We start from the raw sequence: 24,937 nt of genomic DNA, 5'->3' as shown, positions 1-24,937 counted from the left end.
TAAGCGACCAGCTTTTGTTTCTGTTGTGGTAGAAAAAGTTTTTAAAACATCTGACAATAATTTCATGGGGCTCACCTCGCCGCATCGTCGGCAATTTTCGTCAGTCAGAGTCAAGACAGGCCAAGCTAAGTGACATTGCCCTCCCGTAAAATAACTTTCCAAAGAATAAATGTGGCGAGCGTGAGCAAATGCAAATTTTTTCATTACTGTGATCAAAGAGCAATGATGTACCTTATTAGATATTTACGTTATCAAACTGTTGATTCTGACAGGGTGAGCCTAACTTTTCTGTCGAGGTCGACGTGACTTCACATTAAAAGCGTTTTTGACGGAACAAACTATGAGGGTAAAAACTTTTATTTATCTCCCACGCGTTTCGTGAGAGATAAATGCAGGGAGGGGGAGGGTGGTCCATTTCAACCCCGGAAAAAAACAAAACAGAAACCAGTTTGTCTTTTTGAGTTTTGGAGTAGACCCTTGAAACTGGCAAAGTTTCATTGGAATCAGTGAGATGGCACGTAGCAAGACTGCCTGGTGCTTTCGTGGATACACTCTTAATCATCAAATCACCAAAGGCTAGTAGCAACATCCATGTTGATGTGCAAAGCAGCCTCAGGCATGACAGAATTTATCTTGCTTTATTTGATAGAATAGCCAAACAGAATTAGATGTTTTACTTATAAATCAAGTTGAAGGAGTTCTTTTCTGTGGATAAATAAAGTTATCAATCAGTCATTCAATCGGCTGCTCGCTACCACCCTCCCGGCCCCCCTTATGTCGTGCTGAAGTGCCCCAGTATACCTTTTGTTAAAGAAAAATTCACTTTTCTCTTCACTTGCACACAATTGAACTTTCTTGTGCCTTTCAAGAAATTAAAATTCTGAAGATAAAATAGTATTTGATAGGTAACAGGTGTAACAGGTGATGTCGTTCCCTTATCTCGTACCCACCGTGTAACTGATATAAAGGCTTGGCCGGCCGCACAAGGCCTGGGTACGAGACAAATTGCCCTCCTGGATGGTCGCCCCAAGTTCCGTCGCCTCGAAACATGGTTGCGTCACCTCAAACTTTAAGTTACGTTACCCCCAACTTGAAGTTCTTTAGTAATCGGGTAAAAATATCCGCTCGCGCAAGTTCCTAACTTAGAGCGGCTCCATCTTTGATTATAATTAAACTGAACACTTTGATTTTCATTAGAAAAAACTGATTCTTTCATCACTCGCTCCAATCCTTCTGGAGCGCTGTAATCTTAAAAAGGATAATTCTTTGATCACTGATGCAAATAAAAGTTCGATAATCAAATAACAATAGATGTTATTTAGCACAGTCTAATAAGGGGGAATGTTTAGCTTGTACAGTGGATAGTTGTACCAATTTGTAATACTAGCGTTGTTTTTCTCTGTTTCATGCAATGGAGTACTGTCGTCAGCATACAGCTTCACAGGCATTTTGGTACCATAATAGACGTTGTCTTGGAGCACGTGATGTTGAGAAAGATCGCCATTGGTCAGCCAGATACATATGTAATTAGTGGGGTCGCTTACTCCAACGATCTCAAATACATTAGCGGAGTAAGTGATGTTCCAATCTATCCCAATATCATGGGGCTCGTAATAATAGATACCACTTGTGAGATGACCAGGATTGGTTCGTTGCACGATGTGATTTCTGTAGATGACAACGTTCTTCAAACCATTAAAGAGACATGGATTGATTGTTCTGTGAGTATACAAAAAAATACCTGTGTCGTCGAGGTAATTACGGGCAACCAATAGATTTTTTCCATTTCGAGCTTTAATGCCCCCTGAATAATCCGCTGGCCAGCCTCTGACGTAATTACTTACAACTTCCATCATATTGAAGCCTTTGAGGTACATCACGTGGTCTCGGAAACGACCTGTGTTTGGGCTTCCGTTGAAGATATTTTTCACGATTCTCATCCTTTCGTCGCACTCTTCATAACAACAACTTTGAAAGAAGCCTTGATCAGATTCCAGATTGTAATGAGTCATAAGGAATTCTAATTTTCGTTTTTGATCTCGCCAGTACCATGCTGGCTCAACTTTGGTGGCTAACCAGCCTATCTTGCCTAAATCCAGCCCACATATGTTTTCTCTCACCTCTACACTCACAGTGAAGGTAAATTTTGAAGCAACTCCATACGCATTAGAATCGCGCAAAAAGATGTTTCTGTACACATTACTGTTTCTAAGGTCCATCATTTCCAACTGCTCCCTCTCAGCGTTTCTCGGAGTTGGCCTTCCGGATGAAAAGAATACACAGCTTTTTATGGTAACGTTACTCATAGCTGTTGGTCCAGGGACCTCTCGATTGACTCCACCGTCAAAATTCACACGAATTCCGTCGAAGTACACATTATTCAATGAAACCGATTTCACTGGTGAAGCATTGTAAACTTGAAAAACATAAGGAGTCGAGGACTTGATAACTGCGATACCGCTCTGTGTTCCGTGAAGTTCCACCGGGCCAGGGATGGCGATATTACTGCTTACTAGGTATTCACCTCGAGGGAAGAATACCTTATTATTTTTGGAACTTGCAACGTGATTAACGATGGCCTGAATGGCAGACGTGTCGTCCGAGATTCCATCCCCAACAGCAGCAGTTAAGAATCTGCCAGGATGCTTCACGTTTGTCATTCCAGCGGGTATGTTCTCTGGTTCCGACGCTAAATAGTTTGGACGTAGTAGCAAAAACTCTCCATCATCGACTTCACTCGATTTCTGTTTGATAACGTATTGCCGCTCTCCCTCGCGTCCCTCCCTTTCTCTACCAAATGCCTTTCGGGCACAACTTATCCCCATCCTTAAACAAAACAAATCAACATTGCATTAGGATTCGTCGTTTGGCCAAACAAAGCAATTACCATATCTTACGCATCAACCGAACTCGGGTAAACCCAAGGATTTTTCACGAAAGCAAGAGATTCGCACGGGAACCAACGGGGGTACAAATACTTTGCCGATGTTTCACTCGCCCGGGATTTAATGAAAAGGAAACAACTCTGATAACAAAAAGAGTACCGGTGAGTTTAATAGTTGCATGGAAGTTGCTAGCAAAAACAACAAAACTTTGGATCTAGCTTTCACTTGCATGTTCCAGGTTCCATAAACGGAAAATGATTTAGAGAAACCTTTAGTTACACGCCTGAAGCATTTTCTAAGAAATCGAGTGATTAAACTCTTCGGATAATCAGATTCGGAGCTGGGAAAAATTGTTGGCAAAAATTGCAATGACGTGACATATTTGGTGATTTCACAATTTTCAACAAGATTTTGGCATGCCATTGCCTTTGGCAGAAATTTATGTGCAAACCGTTTTTGGTAAGCTTAAGTACATTGAATAGCCAGCTTTAAAAATCATCGGGCAGATGTGTGATAAGACGAAACAATAGCACAAACAATAACTTTTGCGCGGCCTTTGTTTCTTAGCAGGGTAATTTAGCATTATCAACTGAGTTGTTACGTAAATTGGCCACCGTAAAGAGTTTAAAAGCTGACGTTTCGAGCGTTAGCCCTTCGTCAGAGGGATCGGAGGAATTGTGGGTTGTGTATGGGTTTAAAAAATGTTTGTGCAGAAAATGGAACTACGCTATATTAGTGGGAATGTGGTGACGGGAAAACAACTTTTCAAAAAATTAGTTAAATGAAAAGCGCTCGTTGATACCGCGGGGATTAAGAGCGCCGATTTGAAAGATAAATTTGCACGAAGGGCTAACGCTCGAAATATCAGCTTTTAAACTCTTTACGGTGGCCAATTTACGTTCTCAAGTCAATTGATAATACGTAATTACCCTGTTACACTCTCCCACCGACGTAGCACACATTTTCTTTAGAAACTTACCCCCTTTATTCCTTTGTCTCTTAACCCAGCCCTGATAAGTTAATGAGCTATGCCATTATTCCCCGAGGGAAGGGGCACAAAATCACGACCAATTAAAACCATCTCGTGTACGCCTCGCCGCTTCTATTACGGATCTAGAATTTTTTCGCTACTGCAAGTAAATGTCTCGAGAACAATAGGCATTTTGCACGCGCGATGGAATGTTTTCCATTTTAAATCACATCATTTCTATTGAAACTCACCCAAGCTCGAAGATCACACTCACAAACAAAACCACTTCTGGTCCTCTCATCATGTGAAAGTGCTCGACAAAAGACAAACACTTTTGAGTGTTCCTTACGACACGACTTTAGACTCGTTACTTAAACTTCAAACGCGTTAAGCTTGGCCTGCTGGTCACTTCAAATGCAGAACAGAAGAGGAACATTCCATGTTGTGATACATCTCACTGGCATGTGCAACATCTAATAGTAATGTATCGTTTCCCCAGTGTTACACAGGCAAAGCGTACTTGGATCGATCGCAGTAAAACGGGGAGAATTGACTCGATAAAAATCGTCTCGCTAACTGAATAGGTACTCGATTTATGATAATTACGTGAATCGTTTCAATTAAGACTCTTTTGAGAAACAATAGTACTTGGCAGGTATTGAAGACAGGGACAATCCTGGATTTCTCCTGGGAGAGGGTGCACCACAAAGGAATACCATAATTTACGGGTGACGTAAACGAATTTTCCAAGCGAACATCGAAGAAGGGTCATGATTGGGCAATAACATAATGAGAACTACTGTGAATTCATAGAACTTTTATAGCGCATAACTAAAGTCATCACAAATGCAGTGATTAGCATTTCATTTTAGCTTTATGGAGATATTCATATCGAGATATAAGGATTTAATGATCTGCTGCTTAGATTCGGGGTATTTTTTAAAGAGAGATCCAAACCGGCAAGTTTCAAGAAATTTTCGCCCCCGCCTCTCCTTCGGCGACGTTTTTCGCAGCTAGCACTTTCGTACCCAGCTGTTTATTGCCTCGGCCACAATTTTTTCCCATAACTTAGCCACCCCAGACAATGAGCGGCATAAGTAATGAACAAGGATGGTTTGCTATTCATGTTTGATCTCTCATCAATGTCTTTGACAGCTGGTTTAAAGTTGATTGGCTTTGAAATATTTGAAAGAAAGCGCCAGCAGCTGAAAGCACCAAAGATGTTGGTGAAATAACCTAAAACGTTGGCGAAACGACCTAAGACGTTTTTATAGCTAACAACTGGTCGTTAAAGAAACGACCCTTAAGCAAAACGACTTAATCGCTTATAGCCATTCACCACTACTGCTAAAAATATCTGAGTCCATATATATTTCCGTTCCAGTCACTACCGGTCAACGTTTCAGCCGGCCAGGTTACATTTCTAGCCTAAACAAAGATGGCGGCAGCCAGCGAATTTCCGACAGAACTGGCGACCCGTCCTTTGGGCCTCACAGCTCTTATGGGACTTGATATTAATCAGAAACCTTTGCACAAAGCTATCTGGGAGTCTTTTTCTGTGAACAGACATCCTGAGAGAGTTCCACTATCCTTCAGACTTCTACCAATTGATCATGAATTTCCCAAAGCAAAATCAAAGGTGAGCTTTCCTATCGCTTTTAAGTGTAGTTACTCTTAAATCCTTTGATTACGTGAAATTCTTCTTATTTTGGTTACATTTAAGCTCTTTCAGTACAGTGGAAGCTCACTCTTTAAACCCGAACATAAGTATGAATATTCTCCATACTTTTCCCAATACTTTCCTAAGATAACAATCAAGAACTGTAGTTGGTGATCATTTCCTGTATTCTCATGACCTTAGCTTAATGTTTGATTCTGGGGTTGTATAGCAAAGAGAAATTAGATGCTAAAGAGTTAAATTGACACTATTTTCATACAGCAAGGGTGTCTGCATATAGGAAGCTACCACTTTTTCATTTTTCTCATACAATTTTATAAAGAAAGTTCTATGAGTGATTTCCACAAAATCATCAAAAGAGTTAATCACAAATCAATTGTACTCCTGGGTTTTTTTCCCAAGGAAGCATTCTCTTGCTTCCTTGAGTTCTGACTCTCTCAAACCTTTCCCTCCAAAGATTTCCTTAGTAATTCTCTGTACTGTCTGGCGTACAATTCTTAGGATGTTAGTTCAGAGAATCTGGAATTGGATCAACTAATGATCCTCTAATTTATTCTTTTTTCTTTTTTCTCATCACTTGTCTGCTTGATATTGCATTGAAATTTTAGAAGTAAGTTCTGTCCCTGTCACTCGTGGGATTTGAAGTGTTAAGAGAACCTTTATCTTTGTAGGTGTGCATGGGGTCTCAGTAACATTTTCCATAAGTGAGGGCAGACACAGCCATGAGTGGGGTCACTAACATTGAAAATCTTAGCAGATAGCCATAGGAATGTAAGACCTCACAGAAGCAGTAGGCCTCCTGTAACCAGAGTTACTTAGACCTCTGCTTATGCGAGTATATGCTGGCTTTTTATCACTGAGTCTTGTTTCCTTGTAGCGGTCTACCTATGAGTGGTACATACCAAAGGGTATCTTGAAGACAAAATGGATGCACAAACATCTTTATCTCTCTCCTGCTGTGGTGGTCATGTTTTATGAGTTGGATTGGGATGACGTTCAGTGGAAAGACAGGCAAACTGAATGTGCTTCAAAACTAGAAAGAGTCAGGTAATAACAAGAGAGTGAGAATGTTATCTTACTCCTCTATAACAGTGAACTTTAATTAGCACTAATGACATGAATGAAAATTTTTAAGTAATATGACAAGTGTGGTTTGATTTTTAGACAAGAGGGTTCCATTGTATATATTGATTTTTATGACATTGTACAACTCAGAAACTTTATTCCATGCTCTCAAATGGATACACACACAGAATAATATATCAAACTAACACATAAATTTGAGCAAAAAACAATTGTTTAATAAACAAAAGAAAAAGACTTTTGTCCAATCATCAGCTTAATTAACAATTCCTGTGATTTAGAGTGCTATTCAAATAACAACCATGAAATACGTTTGTCATAACAACAGTAAGTGCTCTTGACACTCTGGAAACCTCCTTCTTTACCAAGCGACAATCAGATACTTGTAAGTTATAATAAGGACATTACAACTTTTGAAGTTGTTACTTTCAAACTTATCAGCTCATTCAATGCGAAAAAATATAACCAGTACAATGAATAATTTTGTATTCTATAACTTCAATCCTGCATATTAAACCATTCACAGCAATCTTTTAATTTCTGAGCAGGACCAGCCTTCAAGACCAGAACACTAAGGTTGCTGTGGTTCTTATCCAAAAGAATGCTCCTCTTCCTCCAGGTAAACATCAATAAATACATAGAAGTCAGAAGATGATGTTATTAAGTAGAGAGTTTAGATCCATGTTTAGTGTTTTCATGCTAACGTCAAACCATAAGTGACTGCCAGGTCTATCTTAAAAATCTGTAAGAGGCATTACAATGAGAGTTACATGTCATTTATTGAGCTAGGCATGGGCTGGAAAATGGGGAAAAACTGCACCCAAAGTGTTGAGTATGACCCAAGAGTGGTGTCTGTAATCAAGGTCAAGGGCACAGTTTCTTCCCACATAGAAAAACATGATTGTAAAACTGTATTTTAACAAGCTGGACCAGTGACTAGAGTACAATTAGCCAATCAAAGTCAAGAATTTAAGATTCCAGCCTGTTGACATGCTTCAGAAAAAAATATGTTTAACTTATTTCATATTAGTTCCTGTATCCAAAGATTTGAGTACCCTTCATGGAGGAAATTTTTGCTATTATATTGAATCACAGGTGATGATTTACAAGCACTAGAGAGGGCAGCAACATTGTGCAGTGCATGTGACCTGTCAGCCAAATCATTGTTTGTCCTTCCACATACAGATCACTTGATTGGCTACACAATTAGGTATTTGTTCAAAATTTATCATTTTAGATTGATTTTGATGAGATTGGTTTTCATTGAGTTTGCAACTGATTTTAAAAGCCCAACCTTTGTCAAATATAGGAAAAGATTTATTTAGTAAGAGTTTCATATTTTTTTTTATTGTATTTATTCTAGCTGATCAAGAAAAGTTACAAAACAGGACACAATAAAGACTAAGTTAGTTAGAATTATTTGGAAAAAGTGACAGTGAAGTAGAAAGAAATTGAATAGCTTTTACATGAGTAAGCCTCAGACTCTATTAACCCTTTAACTCAGTCTCAAGATTTCATTTATTTTGTAATTCTCTTTACTGTCTACCATACAATTCATGTGATGTTTGTGTGGAGAATTTGGAATTGGATCAACCAATAATTCCCTAATTGATACTTTTCTTTATTCTCATTACTTGTCTGCTTGATATTGTAATGATGTGTAAGGAGAAGTTTTGTCTTGGTCACTGGTGGGACTTAAAGGGTTAAACTAACTTTAGACTCACCACAAGTTGTTTAGTTACTTACATGGGATGAGAATGTTTTAAAAATAAGGGAATATCTATCAGAAAATCAGATGTTATCAGCATTTATCAAGACTTTCCCAAGAGAGTTAACAGCCTCTCTATTGAGTTGTGTTTTCATCTGATTAACCCTTTAACTCCCAGATCAAATTTGTAATTCTCCTTACTGTCAACCGTACAATTCTTATAATATTAGTTTGGAGAATTTTTTATCAGATCAACTACTTATCCCCAAATTGATATTTTTCTTTATTCTCATCTCTAATCTAGTTGATATTGTATTGATATTGTAAGGAGAAATTCTGTCTTGGTCACTCATGGGAGTGAAACAGTTGAATGATCATACTACAAGTTATCGTAGTCATTCATGGGACATGAAATTTATGCAGCTTCAAAATAAAAAAGGAACAGGTTTGAAACTTATGAGATAAATATTTCTTCTTCTTCTTCTTTTTCTTTAAGGCTGGAGAATGCTTTTTATGATTTAGCACAGAGTTATTACCATGGAGAATGTAGGAGAGTTAAAGCCCACAAGGTGAAGTTGCAATTCTGGAAATTTGAGGGAGTAGGGAGAAGGTCAGGTTATTAAAATCCCAGCCAGGGGGAAACAACAAGCCTGTACTTGCTTCATGCTGCAGAAACTAGGGAGATGCAGTGGCCAATGTAATAAACTGTGTCCACAGTTGAATGGTCCTGGTCTAAAATTTATTTTCAACTGTCACTGTCTACATTGTCTTGAATTTTCAACTAGTCAGTAAAAGGGGAAAAGATAGCACTCTGGGTAGCTTTTTGGACTCTTTTGGTTTAACTGCCTTAGTTCAACATAAATTCATGGTAAAGCCATTAGGTTTTTTAGTAGGACACTCCCCTTGTACTAAGTAAATTTCTGTTCTCAGATCAAGGACAGAAAAGTACCAGTAGCTAAAACTGTCTGTTGGAAAATGTGCCAAATTCTGGGTCATATACATGGTACATATTCATATACATATTCATGGTAAAGCCATTAGGTTTTTTAGTAGGACACTCCCCTTGTACTAAGTAAATTTCTGTTCTCAGATCAAGGACAGAAAAGTACCAGTAGCTAAAACTGTCTGTTGGAAAATGTGCCAAATTCTGGGTCATATACATGCCTGTATAGCTTGCCTGGTAGCGCAATGCAATGTTTCTATAGATTACCTTTTCACTAGCCAGAATTACCATCAAAATAATGTTATGTTGTAGCACAAAAGGTAAAATTTTATCAAAATACAGAATGAAGTGACACTTATTATGTTTTCATGCCCTCTATGATCATTAGGAATTTCTTAACAAAGGAACTCATCAGGTGAGAACTTTATTTTGCAAAAGTGATCTTTGTATGTCAATAATTTGATGTGATGGATTCTACTCAAACTACAGAACTACATTTAGTTAAAGGCTGAGGGAAAGAGTTACCAAGAATAAAAGAAAAAGCTTGTTGATGTCAGCTTTGAAGGGTGTTACTTTGAAATGTTTCTCATCCAGTGTCTTTTTTCTATTGTTGTTGTAGCTATTGTTGGTGCGGCACCAATTCAAGGTTGCCTTTTTCAATGAGCTAAGACAAGACCCTCACTCTGCTATCAAGTAAGTTCATCAGTATTTATTTTTTTATTGATCTTGCAATGACAACAATTAGTTGGCCAAAAGGTAGATCTCAGTGTTTCCCTTTTATCGGGTAAGGGGTCAGGAAGGAAAAGGAACTTTCAGGGCTGTATTAGCCAACTTTCTGTTAAGAAACTTTTTTGAGAAAAGAAAATATAAAGAGGAAAAATAGAAATGAAAATTTTGAAAAGGACACTCTGTGAGAATATTAAACAATATACTTTCAGCTGACAGCAATGCTTGTCCCCAAAATGAAGAGTATGAGCAGCATTTGGTGTAGGATTTTCACAAGGTATCTCAAGGTTTAGAACTAGGACAGTGGAGGAGAAGGAGCAAATTTTTTTATGGAAGAAAATGACAGAGAGTTAAAAGTTTTTCTGCCTTGCCACATGACAGCCAAAGACAGTTAACAAAATTGGCAACTCCTGCCACAGATTTCTTCCCCCAATATTTTCAGTCTTCCTGCCTTGGAGATCTCTCATCATAAACTCTCAAGTTAGTTACATTTCCATATTAACATACCAGACATCAGCTGATTGATGTAAGACTTTTTTAATTTTTAACCCCAGGCACTACAGGCAAGCATACAGTCTTCTTGGAGAAATCAAGACAACTGACATGAACATACTAGAGATCAAAGTTGTTGCTGGATTTATTAATTACAAGGTTTGTGTTTTTTCATATTTTAGAAATCTGGTCAATATATATTTGGTGTATACCATTGTAATAATAGTTACATAAAAGTAATGATGTGAAGAAGACATTGTACATCTTGGATGAGTTAAAGACATGATCTCTTATCATGTAATTTTATATTTTTGGGATTATGTACTCCTTTTGTCAAAGATGCAAGGTAAATTCTTCACCAGATACCTTAATTGTGCTGTTAAATCAAAAGATCTCTGTCTGTAATTCTAAGTCTGAGGTGTACAGCCAAGTCACTCTTAAGTGGGCACTTTAGGGAGATGGCCATTTAATAAGTTTATTTTAGAAAAATATAATCAGAAAGTTATGAGTGAACTATGGTACAGTACTTACTGGTAATTATTAATTCTTGAAATCAGTTTACCCACTTAACCATCCAATTTCATTTCAGAATGAAACTACATTATAGAATGTGTTGCTTACAACGTTGATGAAATATTCCTTATTTCTCTCTGATTTATAACAAACCTGTTGGTGACTGCTTACAAGAAACACAGTACAAAAAAATGTTTCCAACATTTTTTTAATATGGTCACTTACAGGAGTGTTTTGGAAACAGTGACAAACAGAAACAAAATGGTTATTGGCAGAGTGGTCACCAAAAAACCAAATATGTTTGAAAAAATTTGATGCTAAATTTAGCTTCAGTGGAGTTTAAATGTCCTATGGGACCATTATATCTGGTAATTTATATCCCTCCTACAACATATATTACAGACTATTGAGTTATCCTGACAACCAAACAGTATTAATCAATTTTTATTAATTGTCTCACAGATTTGTCGTCTAAGTTTCCAAGCATCAGCCCCATTAGATGCCATATCACAATTCAGAAAGCATGTGGATTTGTTTAAGGAAAAGGTTGGCTGCCCTGACTTAGCCTTTGAACACTCAGCCTGGCTCTCCAAACAGTGAGTATTTTTTTCACTTTAGCCACCTTACTCTTAACTGGAAGGTCTGTATTCAATTTGTTTTTTGGGCACTTACATATTTACAGCTACAGCACCTCCCTCCACCCCAGAGTTTAAATAAGTATTGGCCAATTATGAAGGGAATTTGATAAAAATGCTGGGGGGTGGGGTAGGGGGTAATCTACCAGACCTATATGTAGCATCAAATCCAGAGAGAGAACTTTTAGTCTCTTTATGCTACAGAAACCATGACAAGCTTTGATGTGGTGAGTCCTCTTTGGTTTGTGTTCTAGAAGGTTTTTGCTTTCAAAGAAACCCAAGCTGTAACCAGGATCTAACAACTCTTGTTTCTTAACAACATTAGATCAAGAACAGGTCAAGTTGAAGTGAAATTTTGGACTGAACTTTTCAACATAATGGAACTGAAGTGATGAAAAACAGAAGACTTTTAAATAATTTGTTAGTCAGTTCAACGATGAATAATTGTCAAATTTAATACAACATGCTGTATGGTAGGGAATTTTAGAGGCTTAATCAATAACAAACTATGTGAAAAATTAATACAGCTTCAGTTTATTTGGAGAACTGTTTGATGAAGCCATCAGGAATGGTTTAACCGCCTTACAGGTAACAATGTAGAAGATCTGTGTTGGCATATTGGTTTAATGAATGAAATATTTATTTATTAAATCTACAAACAACAATACATCTGTGAGAAGAGAAGGAAATTCTTACTAATTATGTTACTAAGTATTCTGAATTGGTATTTAGAATAAAGAAAAAATTGTCTCCCATTATGCTATACCTCTTATGATAATTGTATGCAATATAAATGAATACAATGGAGTGTTTTTCTGTTTTAAAGGTACTTTTTTGTCATCTCTTAACAATCATGATGATCTTTTCTCCCTTAAATTTTGGCTATAAACAGAGAGAGGCACCTTAATAAATAGGATTGATGTAAATGTGCCCTAACAAATCTGGTCTAGTGACTGATTAGAGTGTCCAAATCAGTCATACTCTCAGATTCTGGTAAAGGCTTAACTGTTACTTTATCACAGACTCAACACCCAGGATTTTACTATCAACAAGCAGCAAACAATGCCATTGTCAGGAGATAGCTTTGCCAGGGCTTGTGTCATGTAAGTAAAATTATTATCATGCCAGAGGACTGCTGAGAAAGATCTGAAGGAACAGTGACAGACACAAACTCAAAGGAGCAATATTTTTCTTAATGAAAATGACCATTTTTTTATCATTAGTTGAAACTTACCAATTAAAAATTTTAAGACTAGAACTGTCTGACTTAGGTAATTTTGAAGTACAAATTATTTCTGAAGAACTTTTCCTGGAGGGCCTTACCCAGATAAATTGGGCTACATACTTGTGCACATGAGTGGACATAGCTACAATGGAGGTCAAAGCTTGTTCGGACAGTTATCAAAAACATATCCTATATCCCAACATATTACAAAAGGCCATCTTTTGCCAATTCAGCTGTGTACACAGAACTCCCCCCCTCTAACAATGTTGGTAAAGCCTAAGTTTAGGCACTAAACCTGGTAACATTTACAAAGCACACAAAATTTGAAATTGTTTGGGGGAGGGGTAGGGAAGGTTTTGATATAAGTAATATTGTCTTAGACTTTAAACCACCCTTGTAGTGTGGGATAATGTTGAATGTAAACTAGTGGCAAGAAAGGGTCATAGATTCCCTTCAAAGTACACCTAACCAAAAATCAATTAACTACCACTCAAAAGAGTCATTTGTTTTCTGCATATAATTAACTTTTATTGTTCATTGAGTCTGATGAGTTACTTTTTAGTTAATACATTGGAATCTGTTATTAATTCGTCTCTAGACTACCACTCCAATTACTATGAATCCCTTAGAAAATGCTGAAAATCTTGACTTCTATGGTCAGAGACCTTGGAGACAAGGTTTTCAAGGTAACTGCAAATATATAATTTTTTCCTCTTGCAGTGTTTTTTAGAGTAAGTACAAAAGGTGTTGAGACACTCAGTAAGTTTCCTTTGCAAACCATGTACTGGTTGAAAAGCTCAGTGTTAGAATTTTGTTCCATTTGATAAGAGAAAACTTTACGTGTATTAAAAACACTCTGTCAGAAGAAAAATCTTAAAACTTTTTTTTCGAGCTTATTTGAAACTTGATCTGTTGAGATGCAATACTTTCCTTTAATTTGTAGAACTGCTGGGTTCATTTGACTTAATATATTTGTAGGAACAGAACCACCAGATGCAGGAATAGAGAAGGCTGGAATTATAGCCTTGCAGTCCCAAGAAATCCAAGTGGACCATTCTGTAAGTGCACTGTATTGTTTGGCAGACTTTCATTTCAAGAAAATTAAGATCAGATAAATGTCAGGGAGAAATCATGGTGACAGATTAAGTTTAAATGTAAGGTTAATATGACTGTGAATTTTTGGTTGTGCACAGTTGCATCAATGAGCTTTCTAGCCAAACCAAAGCAATTATGAATTTGAAATCCTAATTGCCAGTATTACATAATACCTTGTTAGCAAATACTCTTACCATCAATCTCTTTATTTATGCTAACCTACTTTGTATATTTGGTTGAGGTACTTAGAATATTGGCTCCTTTTTTTTTTTCTCTCCCAGTGGGTTATCATTCCCCTTGTCAGTAGTGCAGTGGCTCAGTTTAAAAAGTACAAATCACCCAGGATGAAGAGATACCTGAGTAAGTTCTCTCTTTTTTCACTTTAACCCTTTAAACCCTAAGAGTGACCAGCATCAAATTTCTCCCTAAAGTATCAGCCCTGAATCACATGTTAAGGTCATGAGAATAAAGGAAATGATCACCAACCAAAGAGGCTTTTGATTGGTGAACAAAATCTCCTTGTCAGCACCTTAGGAAATGTATAAAGAACAGTATGGAGAATATATAGACTGATTTTAGAGTGTAAAGGGTTAAGAACTTAGCAAGATGCAACTAAAAGCTTTTGTTTCTTCATGACAATGTACATGTAGTGCTTTTAAAAGTTAACAAAGTCAAGACAGACGAATTTGCACTCGTGCTACACGAGAATGCACTCGTTTTTAGCCAATCAGAAACGTGTAATTTTTGCATGTACATTATTAACGTTCTAATATCATGAGAAAAGAGAGACCGCTGAGCAGTACCTGTACGACAAAAGAGAACTTTAAGTTTATCATTATGTCTTGTGGTGTGGTTGTGAACATGAGAACGTTTCGTGATGATAATAACCTGACAGAAACTATTTCCTGTTAATTCTGCAGTGGTTCAGATGGGTGAGGAGTATTACCACGCCAGGGATTACAGTAAAGCTTTATTGTGAGTAAAGCAGTAGAGAAAGTTTCAGTTTAGAATCAGTAGTGGTCAAGTATTGTACCATAGGCAGACCAGGCCGTTTGAAGCGTTTTTTTTAAGAAATTAGTTTCGGCCGGAGGCCGTTATGAGAAAGTTATTTCGTAAAAAGGCGCCAACATACCACAAAATGAGTTGATTAACATTTCATTTAACTTTATGGAGAAAGTCAGACCGAGATGTAATTTAGGTATGCATTTTTCAGGGCTTTATTCATAACCCTCATAGATTTTTTTCGTCTCATGTCAACAATTAGTTAAGTAACAACAAACACAGTGTGGTCTGCTTGTGATTGCACGGAAGTTTTCGCCGCTCCTTTGATTGATGTTTAAAATCTAGCTTTTCATTGTGTTTCTCACGTTACCATGTTCCTACCAATAGGTTAGCTCCATTTTTCGTTATATAAACCACACACGACTCTCAATTCCTCCATTCGCTCTAACGAAGGGCTAACGCTCGTAACGTCAGCGTTAGAAACACTATTAACGGTGGCCAATTTTCTTTATCACCTCAACTAACTTTACCGACCTCCGCCGAAGCAGCACCAAAGTGTCTTCATAAACTTACTCCATTTATTGTTGTCATTCTTTGTTGTTCTTTAAGGTTGTTGGGAAAAGTCACGTGGGATTACCGCAGAGAAAAATGGTGGTCACTTCTCACGTCAGTTTTAATCACATCACTGAGGTACTGTTGTTTTGTAGTAAGTGAGACAAGATTTGTACTCTCCAGCTCTTGTTTCTGAGAACTCAACATGTAAGCATTTTCAGTTGAAATAATCTGAGTTTACTTTAGTTTTGCATTACCTTGCTCTTAAATTGGTCTTGAAAACACGCGCTACCCTCTCAACCAATCAGAAGTAAAATTGAAGCCAATGGCGCCTTGGTTACGCGCGTTTTCCCGCACTTCAGGCAGGTTACTTGTTTTTTCTCTAAGTTACCCCTTGTGGTATTTACCATCACTGTGATTGGTTGTTGGGTTTACCTTGGTTGTGGTTGGCAACACGTTATTGAAAAGCCCTTAAGCGTGAGAATCAGGGATAGTATGTCGATGTTGGTGGAAGTTTGGCTCATTTACAATGCGGACACAACCAACTCGGACAGACAGAATAATTCCACGTCTGTTCAGTTGGACTGCTACAATGCCAAAAATCAAAGTTGGTCTTCTTTTTCCATGTCAAATTATTGTCAAGGGGTTGTTTATGAATAGCAACTTTGGGGGTAGAACATTCAAAACAGCTTTTCTCAACTTCAAATTTTAGATTTATTTATTTTTACATCCATAGTCTACTTAACTCTTATTACAGGTGTGCATACTTGGTTGGCAATGTGGAGGAATATATCACCCTTTCGCTTGAATTGACAGGAAGATGTATCCTTGAAAATATTGCCTATCATCTGAATAACTGAATGTAGCATTTTTTCTTGATGAAAAGATTCTCTTAGTTAGAGTTATTTTCAATGCAAAGTGATGTGGGATTGCATTGGTTTAACTTAGCTTCGTAATGTGATTGGTCAAGAAAACTCGGGCCACTTTCTCCACCAATCAGATGCAGAACTAAAACCAACCACGACTTGGTCACCCGCTTTTTCCCGCGCTTCAGGCAGGGTGCCTGTTTATGCTTTGAGTTCTTATTGATTCTTCATGCTAGTCACTCTTAGGGGTTAAAGGGTTAAAGTGATTTCCAAGTCAGGTGGAAAGGCTGAAAGCGCCTTCAAAACGCAAGGTACTCTACGGTAACCAACTAGTAAGGTTGCAAAATTTGGGAATTTTAGAATAATATCAATTGACTATTGTAGTCGTATTAAGCTGAACAGATTTTCTCTAAGTCAAATCCATCGCGTTGTAAAAGTAAAACATCATACCCAATATGTGATATTGTATTGGTGATAAAGTCCTTGATTCAAGAAAACATCAGATGTTGAAAATTCACCTGAAGAGAAAACAAGATGTCAGACTAATCTTATTCACGTCATGTCGGTAAGGACTTATTTCAAATGGTCGCTTAAAGAGGATTTCTGGAAGAACATTTATTGTAGAATGAGTTTACGCTGAGTTTCTCTGTTTTTGTCATCTACGACCCTGACACTGGTGATTTAAACATAGAAAGCACGCGCGCGCCTGAACGCGAGTTAAACGCGCGAGAAAGAGAGTTTCTTTCCCCGCATGGCTGGTCTTTCGCGCGTAGATAACTCGCGTTTTCGCCGAGCGCTTCTTACAGGACAAGCATGTTACGAAAAACAACTGAATTCTTATCGCTGTATCATTTCTTATTTTTCATTGGAATTACAAACAGAATGAATGTCCTGAGCCCGAGCCAGGCTGTGACTTTGAAGCAGTGGAAGAAGCTAAGGAGCTATGGAAAACACTTAAAGTGACACCACAGGCACCCCAAGTATTTACCATACAGATGGAACAAATAGCACCATTTGGTGAGAAAATGTCAACTTTATTGTGTATTTTTCCTCTTTGCGCAGATATCATTTCACAATTTACAGAGGCAGAAACTGAATTTGGCTGTAGAAACTGCTAAATTCAATTTCCAAATACAGCAAATAAAATCTTGCAGGGTAGGAAAAAACTCTTCTTTAATACCCTTTGAAACCAAGGCTTGATAAGGTGACGGGTAAAATCTTTAAGCTCAAAATATTAATGAGTGAATGAATTTATTTTATTCATTGTCTTATGCAAAGGAGTGTGTGATATTTTAATATTTCCTGTTGTTTTCAATGCGCGAAATCCGAAGGTTTGAGGTTCGATTCCTCATGGGGAATTTTTTTCTTTGTCCTACAATTGTGACTAGACGAAAAACACCTTTCTCTTTTTCTTTACCGATCTTAAAACTAACCATCTTTTTACTCTTTTTACAAGGCTTTTTTTTTCAGTACAAAGTAACCAACTGTCGAAATAACCGTACAATATCGAGTATATCTTAAGTAGGATCGCGGACTGTAACAGCAAAGGTATAATACTTAAGTAAGCTATAATTGCACCTTTAATCACAATTCTTTGGGCGTCTATTTAGAGACCTCAAGTCAAATTGTCGTGCAATAGGTAGCCTGCAGAAGAGGCGTTTTTAAGGCGAACGAGGATTAGAGAAAGGGGAGGAGTGCCTTATTTTTCCCCGCCTTTCCCTCGTACGTCACTTCCGCTTGCCTCCGTTCGCCCTATTGTGCATGTTCTGCGGGCTATGCGTTTCCGTTCAGTACGTAGTTAATAGATCTCTATTCTTTGAAAAGATTCCTATCAATGCTTAATCCTAGTCATTTGTTTATTTTTTATTTATTTATTTTTATGCAGATTATCTATACTGTAGATGTCCAAGTTGAACCAAATTCTTCGCCAGTCACCTGTACCTGTGCCAAGGTGAGATCACTCTTTTGTGTCTTAAAAGTAAAAGTAAAACTACCTCTCAGGATTTCCACATTTAATTTTAATTCTCGTTCGCTTTGTAATGTAGTTGCACATGTGAATGTGAGTTGCACTTGTAACATGGAGCGCTTTTCGGTTGACTGTCATAAAACCAAAACCAAAGCAATCACAACGGCTAATCAGAAGAAAGGAAAATAACTGAAAGAGCCAATGAGAACTCAAAAGAAAAACAACAATACCCAAAGGGCGGGAAAACGTGGCTTTAGTATTGCATCTGATTGGTTTAGAAAGTGGCGCGAGTTTTCTGGACCAATGATAGAACGCAAGTAATCTCAGATTTCTTTCGACACGCAATTAAAAAATCCCCTACCTGGTGAATACAAAATCACGACGACTTTTTGCTTTCTTCTTTCTCTACTGTCCTGATTTATACCCGCCCTAGGAGGAAAGTGTTGTTATCAAGACTGTTATGCCATTTGAAATCTCTTTGTCTCTGACAGGTAAGGGAAAATAGGCAATATTTTTTACGATGTAATTTTACGTCTCTTGGAATCGATCAAACTCGCGTTTTTGGCTATGTTAGCAAACTTGCTCTCGCTCTTGTCTCAAATTTTTTTTATTACATTGAAAGTTATGGCATAAATTAATGCATCTATAAATCCGTCAAAAATTTTTGATCGCTGCATAATTCTACGAATGTAAACCTGGTCTGGTACATCAAGAAACACTTTCTGACTAACACGCATCTGAATGAGGGTGCTGTGGTTTGAATTGGTGATTAGCGCTAAGTTGTCTTTTACCACGCGATGAAAATTCAATTGTAAGGTTCCTATACAAAGTAACGCAGTGTCTAGGCTAGTAAATGGGGACCTCAGGCAGTCAGGAAGGCAACGCCGCAGTAAACGATGGTTTAAAAATGAATTTATAATTTCGCGAATGGCTAAATGCGTTTACTGCTTCTTGTAGCGCCACACGTCAACCGCAGCTTAACGTATGGCAGCAGCGTTGAGTTCCAAACGGGCGCTTAGATAGTTTGCCATCGGGTTTTCCGTTCACAGACCACACAAATTTGGTTGATTTCAAGTTGTTGTTTTGCAAAAAAGGGGTAAGAAATGTACAAAGTTTTGAAATGCACGTGCCGATCAATTGTTCTGAAAATTAGATATTTTGTTTTGTTATGCCATCGTTGTCGTCGTCGTGGTTTGCTTTTGTTTTGTTTTGTTTGTTTGTTTTTATGAGGGGGGTGGGGGGTGTAAACCAAAGCAATGTAATGAGTTCAAATCATTGATTTGCGTTTATTCTCAGTTGGAGAGACTGGATCAGCTGTTCGAAGAAGAACCATTCCTCTTATTAGCTGGCATCAAATGCACCTCACCTTGGCCTGTTACCATGGTCACCATTTCATTGAATATGGTGAGTTTACAAACAATTTATGTTCGTAAAAACTTGATTTGTCTTCCTCTAGAAAATATAGTCGTGAAGATAAGTTAATGGAGCAGGAGAGCAAGTGCTGCAAGATATTGGGTGGGGCGGGGTGCGTCGGAGCGAAATCTCCGATTAAGTGGAAGAGTGAATCTCTGGGTTCACTTAGTATCCCCTCCCCCGAGTCAAGCTGGGAATGTATATATACTACAGCTTTCGTGCGTGTGCCGGAACCGCGCGAAAATAATATGTCATGAATTTATTTTTCAACCTTTGGATAAGATGACATGTCTCGAATTGATCTTCTCAAACTTACTGCAATTTAACTCTTTGAAGAAAAGTAGCCTGAGAAATTCAGGTTTTATCGAGGATTGACAAGGAACCTATATCTTCTTGAGAATAGTCGGTTCCTACTTTCAACTGTGCTTCGAATTAGAAGCAGAAATTCTGGAGAACTGTTTGTTTGTTTGTTTGATTTCAGTCTCCAGAAGTGAATATTGTGGGCGAAGAGATGGGATCGCAGCTGCAAGGAAGTAAGGAATACATGTCTGTGTATTACGAGAATAACCAATCGGAATTAGTTAAAGATGCGTCTACTTGCATTGCTGTCCCCAAAAAAACTGTGAGATTCTCGTCGTTAGAGTGGATTAGGCTTCTTTGTAACTAATCGCCGAACATTTGGGGAAACTAGAAAAGGTTGAGCGTTTTTTGGACCAATTGAAGGAGGGGGGAATCAGCAGGGGAAGACAAGGGAATTTTCCGGAGGAGTTTCAAGGCTTTCAAGGCCCCCTCCTCATACTAGACAAGGTTGAGCGATTTTGTAGATCAATGGAGAGAGGGGGTGGGGGGGGGGAAGTCTGCATGGGAATACGAGGAGAATTTTGTTGAGGTGTTTTCAAGGCCCCTCTTAATTAAAAACATACAAGACAAGGTTGAGCGATTTTGTAGACCAATGGAGAGAAGGGGGGGGGGGTCTTCATGGGAATACGAGGAGAATTTTGTTGAGGCGTTTTCAAGGCCCCTCTTGATTAAACTTGAACATACTAAACAAGGTTGAGCGATTTTGTTGACCAATGGAGAGGGGGGGGATCTGCATGGGAATACGAGGAGAATTTTGTTGAGGGGTTTTCAAGGCTCCTCTTCGTTAAAAACATACCAGGAAAGGTTGAGCGATTTTTTAGACCAATGTAGGAAGGGGGTAAGAATTTGCATGGGAATACGAAGTGTATTTTGTTGAGGAGTTTTCAAGGCCCCTTTTCATATGAACATACAGCTTTGCGTTATGTGTCCTTATATGCAAATTGCGGGTGCAAGATTTCTTGTGAAAAACTGACAATTATTCCCGACTTGCTTGCTGTTTTCTTTTTCTCCTTCTAACTTCATGTATGGTGGTCCCAGTCTCTTTGCAACAGGGTGAAAGTGCGTCGGAATGCTGCTGCTTAGCTGTTAAAGAGGGTGTCAGTAAACTGAAGGTCGTGAACATTGGAAGTCTTGCCCTCCAGTGGAGACGGTAAGTTCGTGGTTAACTCGAGGGAGTCTAAGATAAATGAGATAGTTGAAGCAATTTCCAATTGAGTACCGATTGTAATACCGAACTGCATTCAAAATTTGGTCTTGCCTTCCTTTGCTTTGTGATTGGAATAGGAAAGTTGCACAACTCTCTCTCTCTCTGTCAACCAATCATGAAATGCAAAGTTTAAACCAGTGGCGACTTGGCCATCCGCGTTTTCCCGCGCTTCAGGCAGTTTGCTTGATTTTTCTTCGTGCTCTCATTGGTTCTGATGAACCAATTTTATTACTTTGGTTTTGTGGTTTTTGCCAACACTCAGTGGACCCACTGGTGCCTTTTCAACTGAACCTTATTTAGGGGAATATATAGAAGTCCTTTCGTTTCTTGATTTAATTATTTTACATTGTTTTAATTCTTTAGAACTTCTGCGGCTGATAAGTTTCAAGTTGTGGTCACAGAGCTCACTTTCCCCTCTGTAACAGTAGAGAGTGTTCCTTTTGCGATACAGGCAGGTACGTTTCCATCAAGGTTAATCATATGGCAATATGCCAAGCGTCAAAATCAAACTATACTGGAAAAGGTTTATTCGTGCTTCTCCACCTTTGTGCAGGCAAAGTCGTCCAGATGTGAGTTTATGTTTCAACTACAAGTTCAGTAGTGTTCTTAGCTGCGAGGATCTCTTAAATTCGTTTCTTCACCGCAGTGCAAATGTATGAATTTCATATATCTAAAATCCTTATTCATCACTTGGATGGTTAATTTGGACCCAACATATTGACCAGCTCCCAGTTGGCTTGTTAACTCAGTTGGTAGAGCGCTGCACTGGTATTGCAGAGGTCATGGGTTCAAATCCCTGACATTTTTTTCAGGTCCTATTTTCAACTACTATTTCAGTAGTGTTGTTAGCTGCGAGGATCTCTTAAATTCGTCCAAATGTGTTACAACTATCAGTCTTACAGTCAATTTGGTGAAATTCCGGGCCAATTGGCATAAACACGATAAAGTCGATAAGGTTGTGCGAAAGCACTCTTACTGCGCGTTTTACAGGGTTTCAAATTGTTCAAGAGATGAAGAAACCTCACACGCACTAGGAAAAGCCACTCATAGGAAAACGTGGTTAAACTCAGTGTTAATAAATGTATAGAGGGGGTACGTTTTTAAACATAATTTGGTGCTACGTCAGTGGGGGTATTGAACAATAGTCATGTTTTATTAACAAAGTTAATAAAAGAAATTGGTCCCTGTAAAGAGTTTCTCAAGCGGACCTCTCGAGCGTCAGCCCTACGTCGATACTTCAGCTGTAGAAATCCTTTACGGTGGCCAATTTACATTATCACTTCAGTTGATAAAACCAAATTATCTTTGAATATATGTATTTGTTAATGAATAGAAAAGGAGAGACGGTAAATTTAAAGCTCCGTAATAAAGTAAAGAAAGATATTTTTTCTTCGTCATACAAGCGTGGGACAAGGAAAAAGTAAAGCTTGCCATTCGAGAGCGGAAGTCGAAATTCTGGGGCTCTAATCCTCATGGAGGCACGACCTCGTTACAAGACCAAAGAAAAAAAATTTATTTATTGTACCGTTTTTTTTCAGATTTGCCTGCATACGGCTGTGTACAGAGCCCACTTTTCGTAAGCTATCTCGTCCGCAATAGAACGCTTCAAGGTCAGGAAGTCGAAGTCACAGTGGAGCCAAGTGACGCCTTTATGTATTCAGGTCATAAACAGGTTAGTTCAGCTTACTTGCTACACGTAAAACTTGTCTCATGCGAGGGGGTTTGGTGAAATAATATAATTGAAGAAATATATCATTGGCTACTGCGCACTGATTGGCTACTCAAACTCCCAATATCCTTTGCTATTTATCTACGAGAAACGCGGGCGGAATTCGCCAGAAGCCAACGCAACTTTGGTGAATAGTTGTTAACTATGAATTTCATCTCCAGATTCAATTTCGTCTGCGGCCAACTGGCGATCACAGGCTCAAGTTCAGTTTGTACCCTCTTTACGGGGGCTTTTTGACTCTTCCCAAGCTGCATTTCAAACTGCCTCGCTTTCAGGTTAGCTGAGATGAACATGCGCAGAAATTGGTTCCGACCAATGTTTTTATAAAGGTAAGAAACTTTTTTTATGTCCAAAACGTGAAAAAATGCAAATATTTTGCAACGCGTTGGCAGAACATCGGATAACGCTCAATTTGGTTGGTTTTATTTATTAACACAATCATCAGAAGATGTTTCTACGCTCTAATTCGGTTCACTAAATTAGTTATAAATTATTCAAGTGTTTGACTACCGTAAAGTTTACGATCCAAATCGCCACACTGGCTTCTCGCTGAAAGGCTGTATCCTTTAACCCTTTCACTCCCAAGATATTTTTATTAACTCTCCTTACTGTCTGTCTTACGATTCTTTAGATGTTAGTTCGGAGAATTTGTCATTGGATCAACTGATAATCCCCTAGTTGATTTTTTTTATTCTCATAACTTGTCTGCTTTATATTGTTTTGATATTGTAAGGAGAAATTCTGTCTTAAGTCACTTATGAGGACTTCCTGACTTGAAAGTGGATGTGAATTCTCAGGCCCGGTGGCCGTATTTGCAACAAGTTTACGGCCCTGAAACGGAAAAACAAAACAACAAAATAAACAAATTACACATACCAAAAATTTATTTGTTATCAGTTTTAAAAGTTAGCACGTAGGGATATCCTTGCGAAAACAGGTCTAGAAGTTTTTAGTACAACTAGCGACTGGAATACCAGCGATTAGTCATAAAATGGATTAGTCACAAGTTTTAAAAGTTAGCATGTAGGATATCTATGCAAAATCAGGTATAGAAGTGTTTACCATAATCAGAAACTGGAAATCCATTGGAAAACTCATTTATAACGTGTCTGTTATCACACAGCCTCGAGGCCGAGAATTGGAATCTGACAAGAAGCCTGGTTACGAGTACTAAAGATTGCTAATGGAACATTGGAGACTGGAGGCGAAATTTCCAGTTATAGTCACAATAGGATTTTAAGCAGCAAAGTGATGCAGCGGAGATTTGAACCGCTGTAAACTGCCAGCCACATGAAGGAAATTCTTTAGTGGGGGCTTTTGTCCACTGGCTGGTGAATTGCAGGATGTTTAAGGCCAAACAACTCTGTGGTTAACAAATACGCTTATGTGTTTTTGCGCGCATGTCCTATCGATATCACGTAGAATTAGTTGCACTACTTCCTTTGAGTGGATTAAGAAATTAAGAGTAGTGCTACTACATAGAACGACGACTTGCCCGGAGATATTTGCTCCGTTTGTGAGTTTCTCTCTCTTGTTGACTTGGAGTGACATGTTTCCAGTTTTGTTCATATTTAACCCTTGAAATATCGTATAGAACGCTTTTTGACAAAGTGTCGTAAAACTGAAATCAAAGTAATCCCAACAGCCAATCAAAAGAAAGAAAATACTTTGAAGAGCCAAAGAGAAATCAAAGTGAACACAACCAAACTGTCTAAAGCGCGGGAAAACACGGGCGACCAAGTTGTGGTTGATTTTACTTTTGCATCTGATTGGTTGAAAGAGGGTGGCCCGAGTTTTCTGGATCAATGACAGAGCGGAGCAAAACCAATGTAATCTTAGATTGAAAATTGCCCTATGAGTTCAAGATTTCTTTCGCGTGGTCGTTGACT

The 24,937-nt window shown here is 38.2% G+C and overlaps 1 protein-coding gene and 1 pseudogene across 1 annotated transcript; one reads left to right on the top strand and one right to left on the bottom strand.

Annotated features, from left to right (window-relative positions):
• Positions 1 to 1,328: 1,328 nt before the first annotated feature.
• LOC136278904 (uncharacterized) lies at positions 1,329 to 4,156 on the bottom strand. Its single transcript, XM_066162079.1, has 2 exons — positions 4,107 to 4,156; positions 1,329 to 2,826 (listed from the first exon to the last, which is right to left on the bottom strand). The coding sequence occupies exons 1-2, from the start codon at positions 4,154 to 4,156 to the stop codon at positions 1,329 to 1,331; spliced, it is 1,548 nt and encodes a 515-aa protein (XP_066018176.1).
• A 1,137-nt stretch (positions 4,157 to 5,293) lies between these two features.
• On the top strand, positions 5,294 to 23,718 carry LOC136279270 (trafficking protein particle complex subunit 11-like; annotated as a pseudogene).
• Positions 23,719 to 24,937: the final 1,219 nt, after the last annotated feature.

Source organism: Pocillopora verrucosa, chromosome 2, assembly GCF_036669915.1.
Source record: "Pocillopora verrucosa isolate sample1 chromosome 2, ASM3666991v2, whole genome shotgun sequence".
Lineage (NCBI taxonomy): Eukaryota > Metazoa > Cnidaria > Anthozoa > Scleractinia > Pocilloporidae > Pocillopora > Pocillopora verrucosa.
This window is presented reverse-complemented; position numbering and strand designations above follow the sequence as displayed.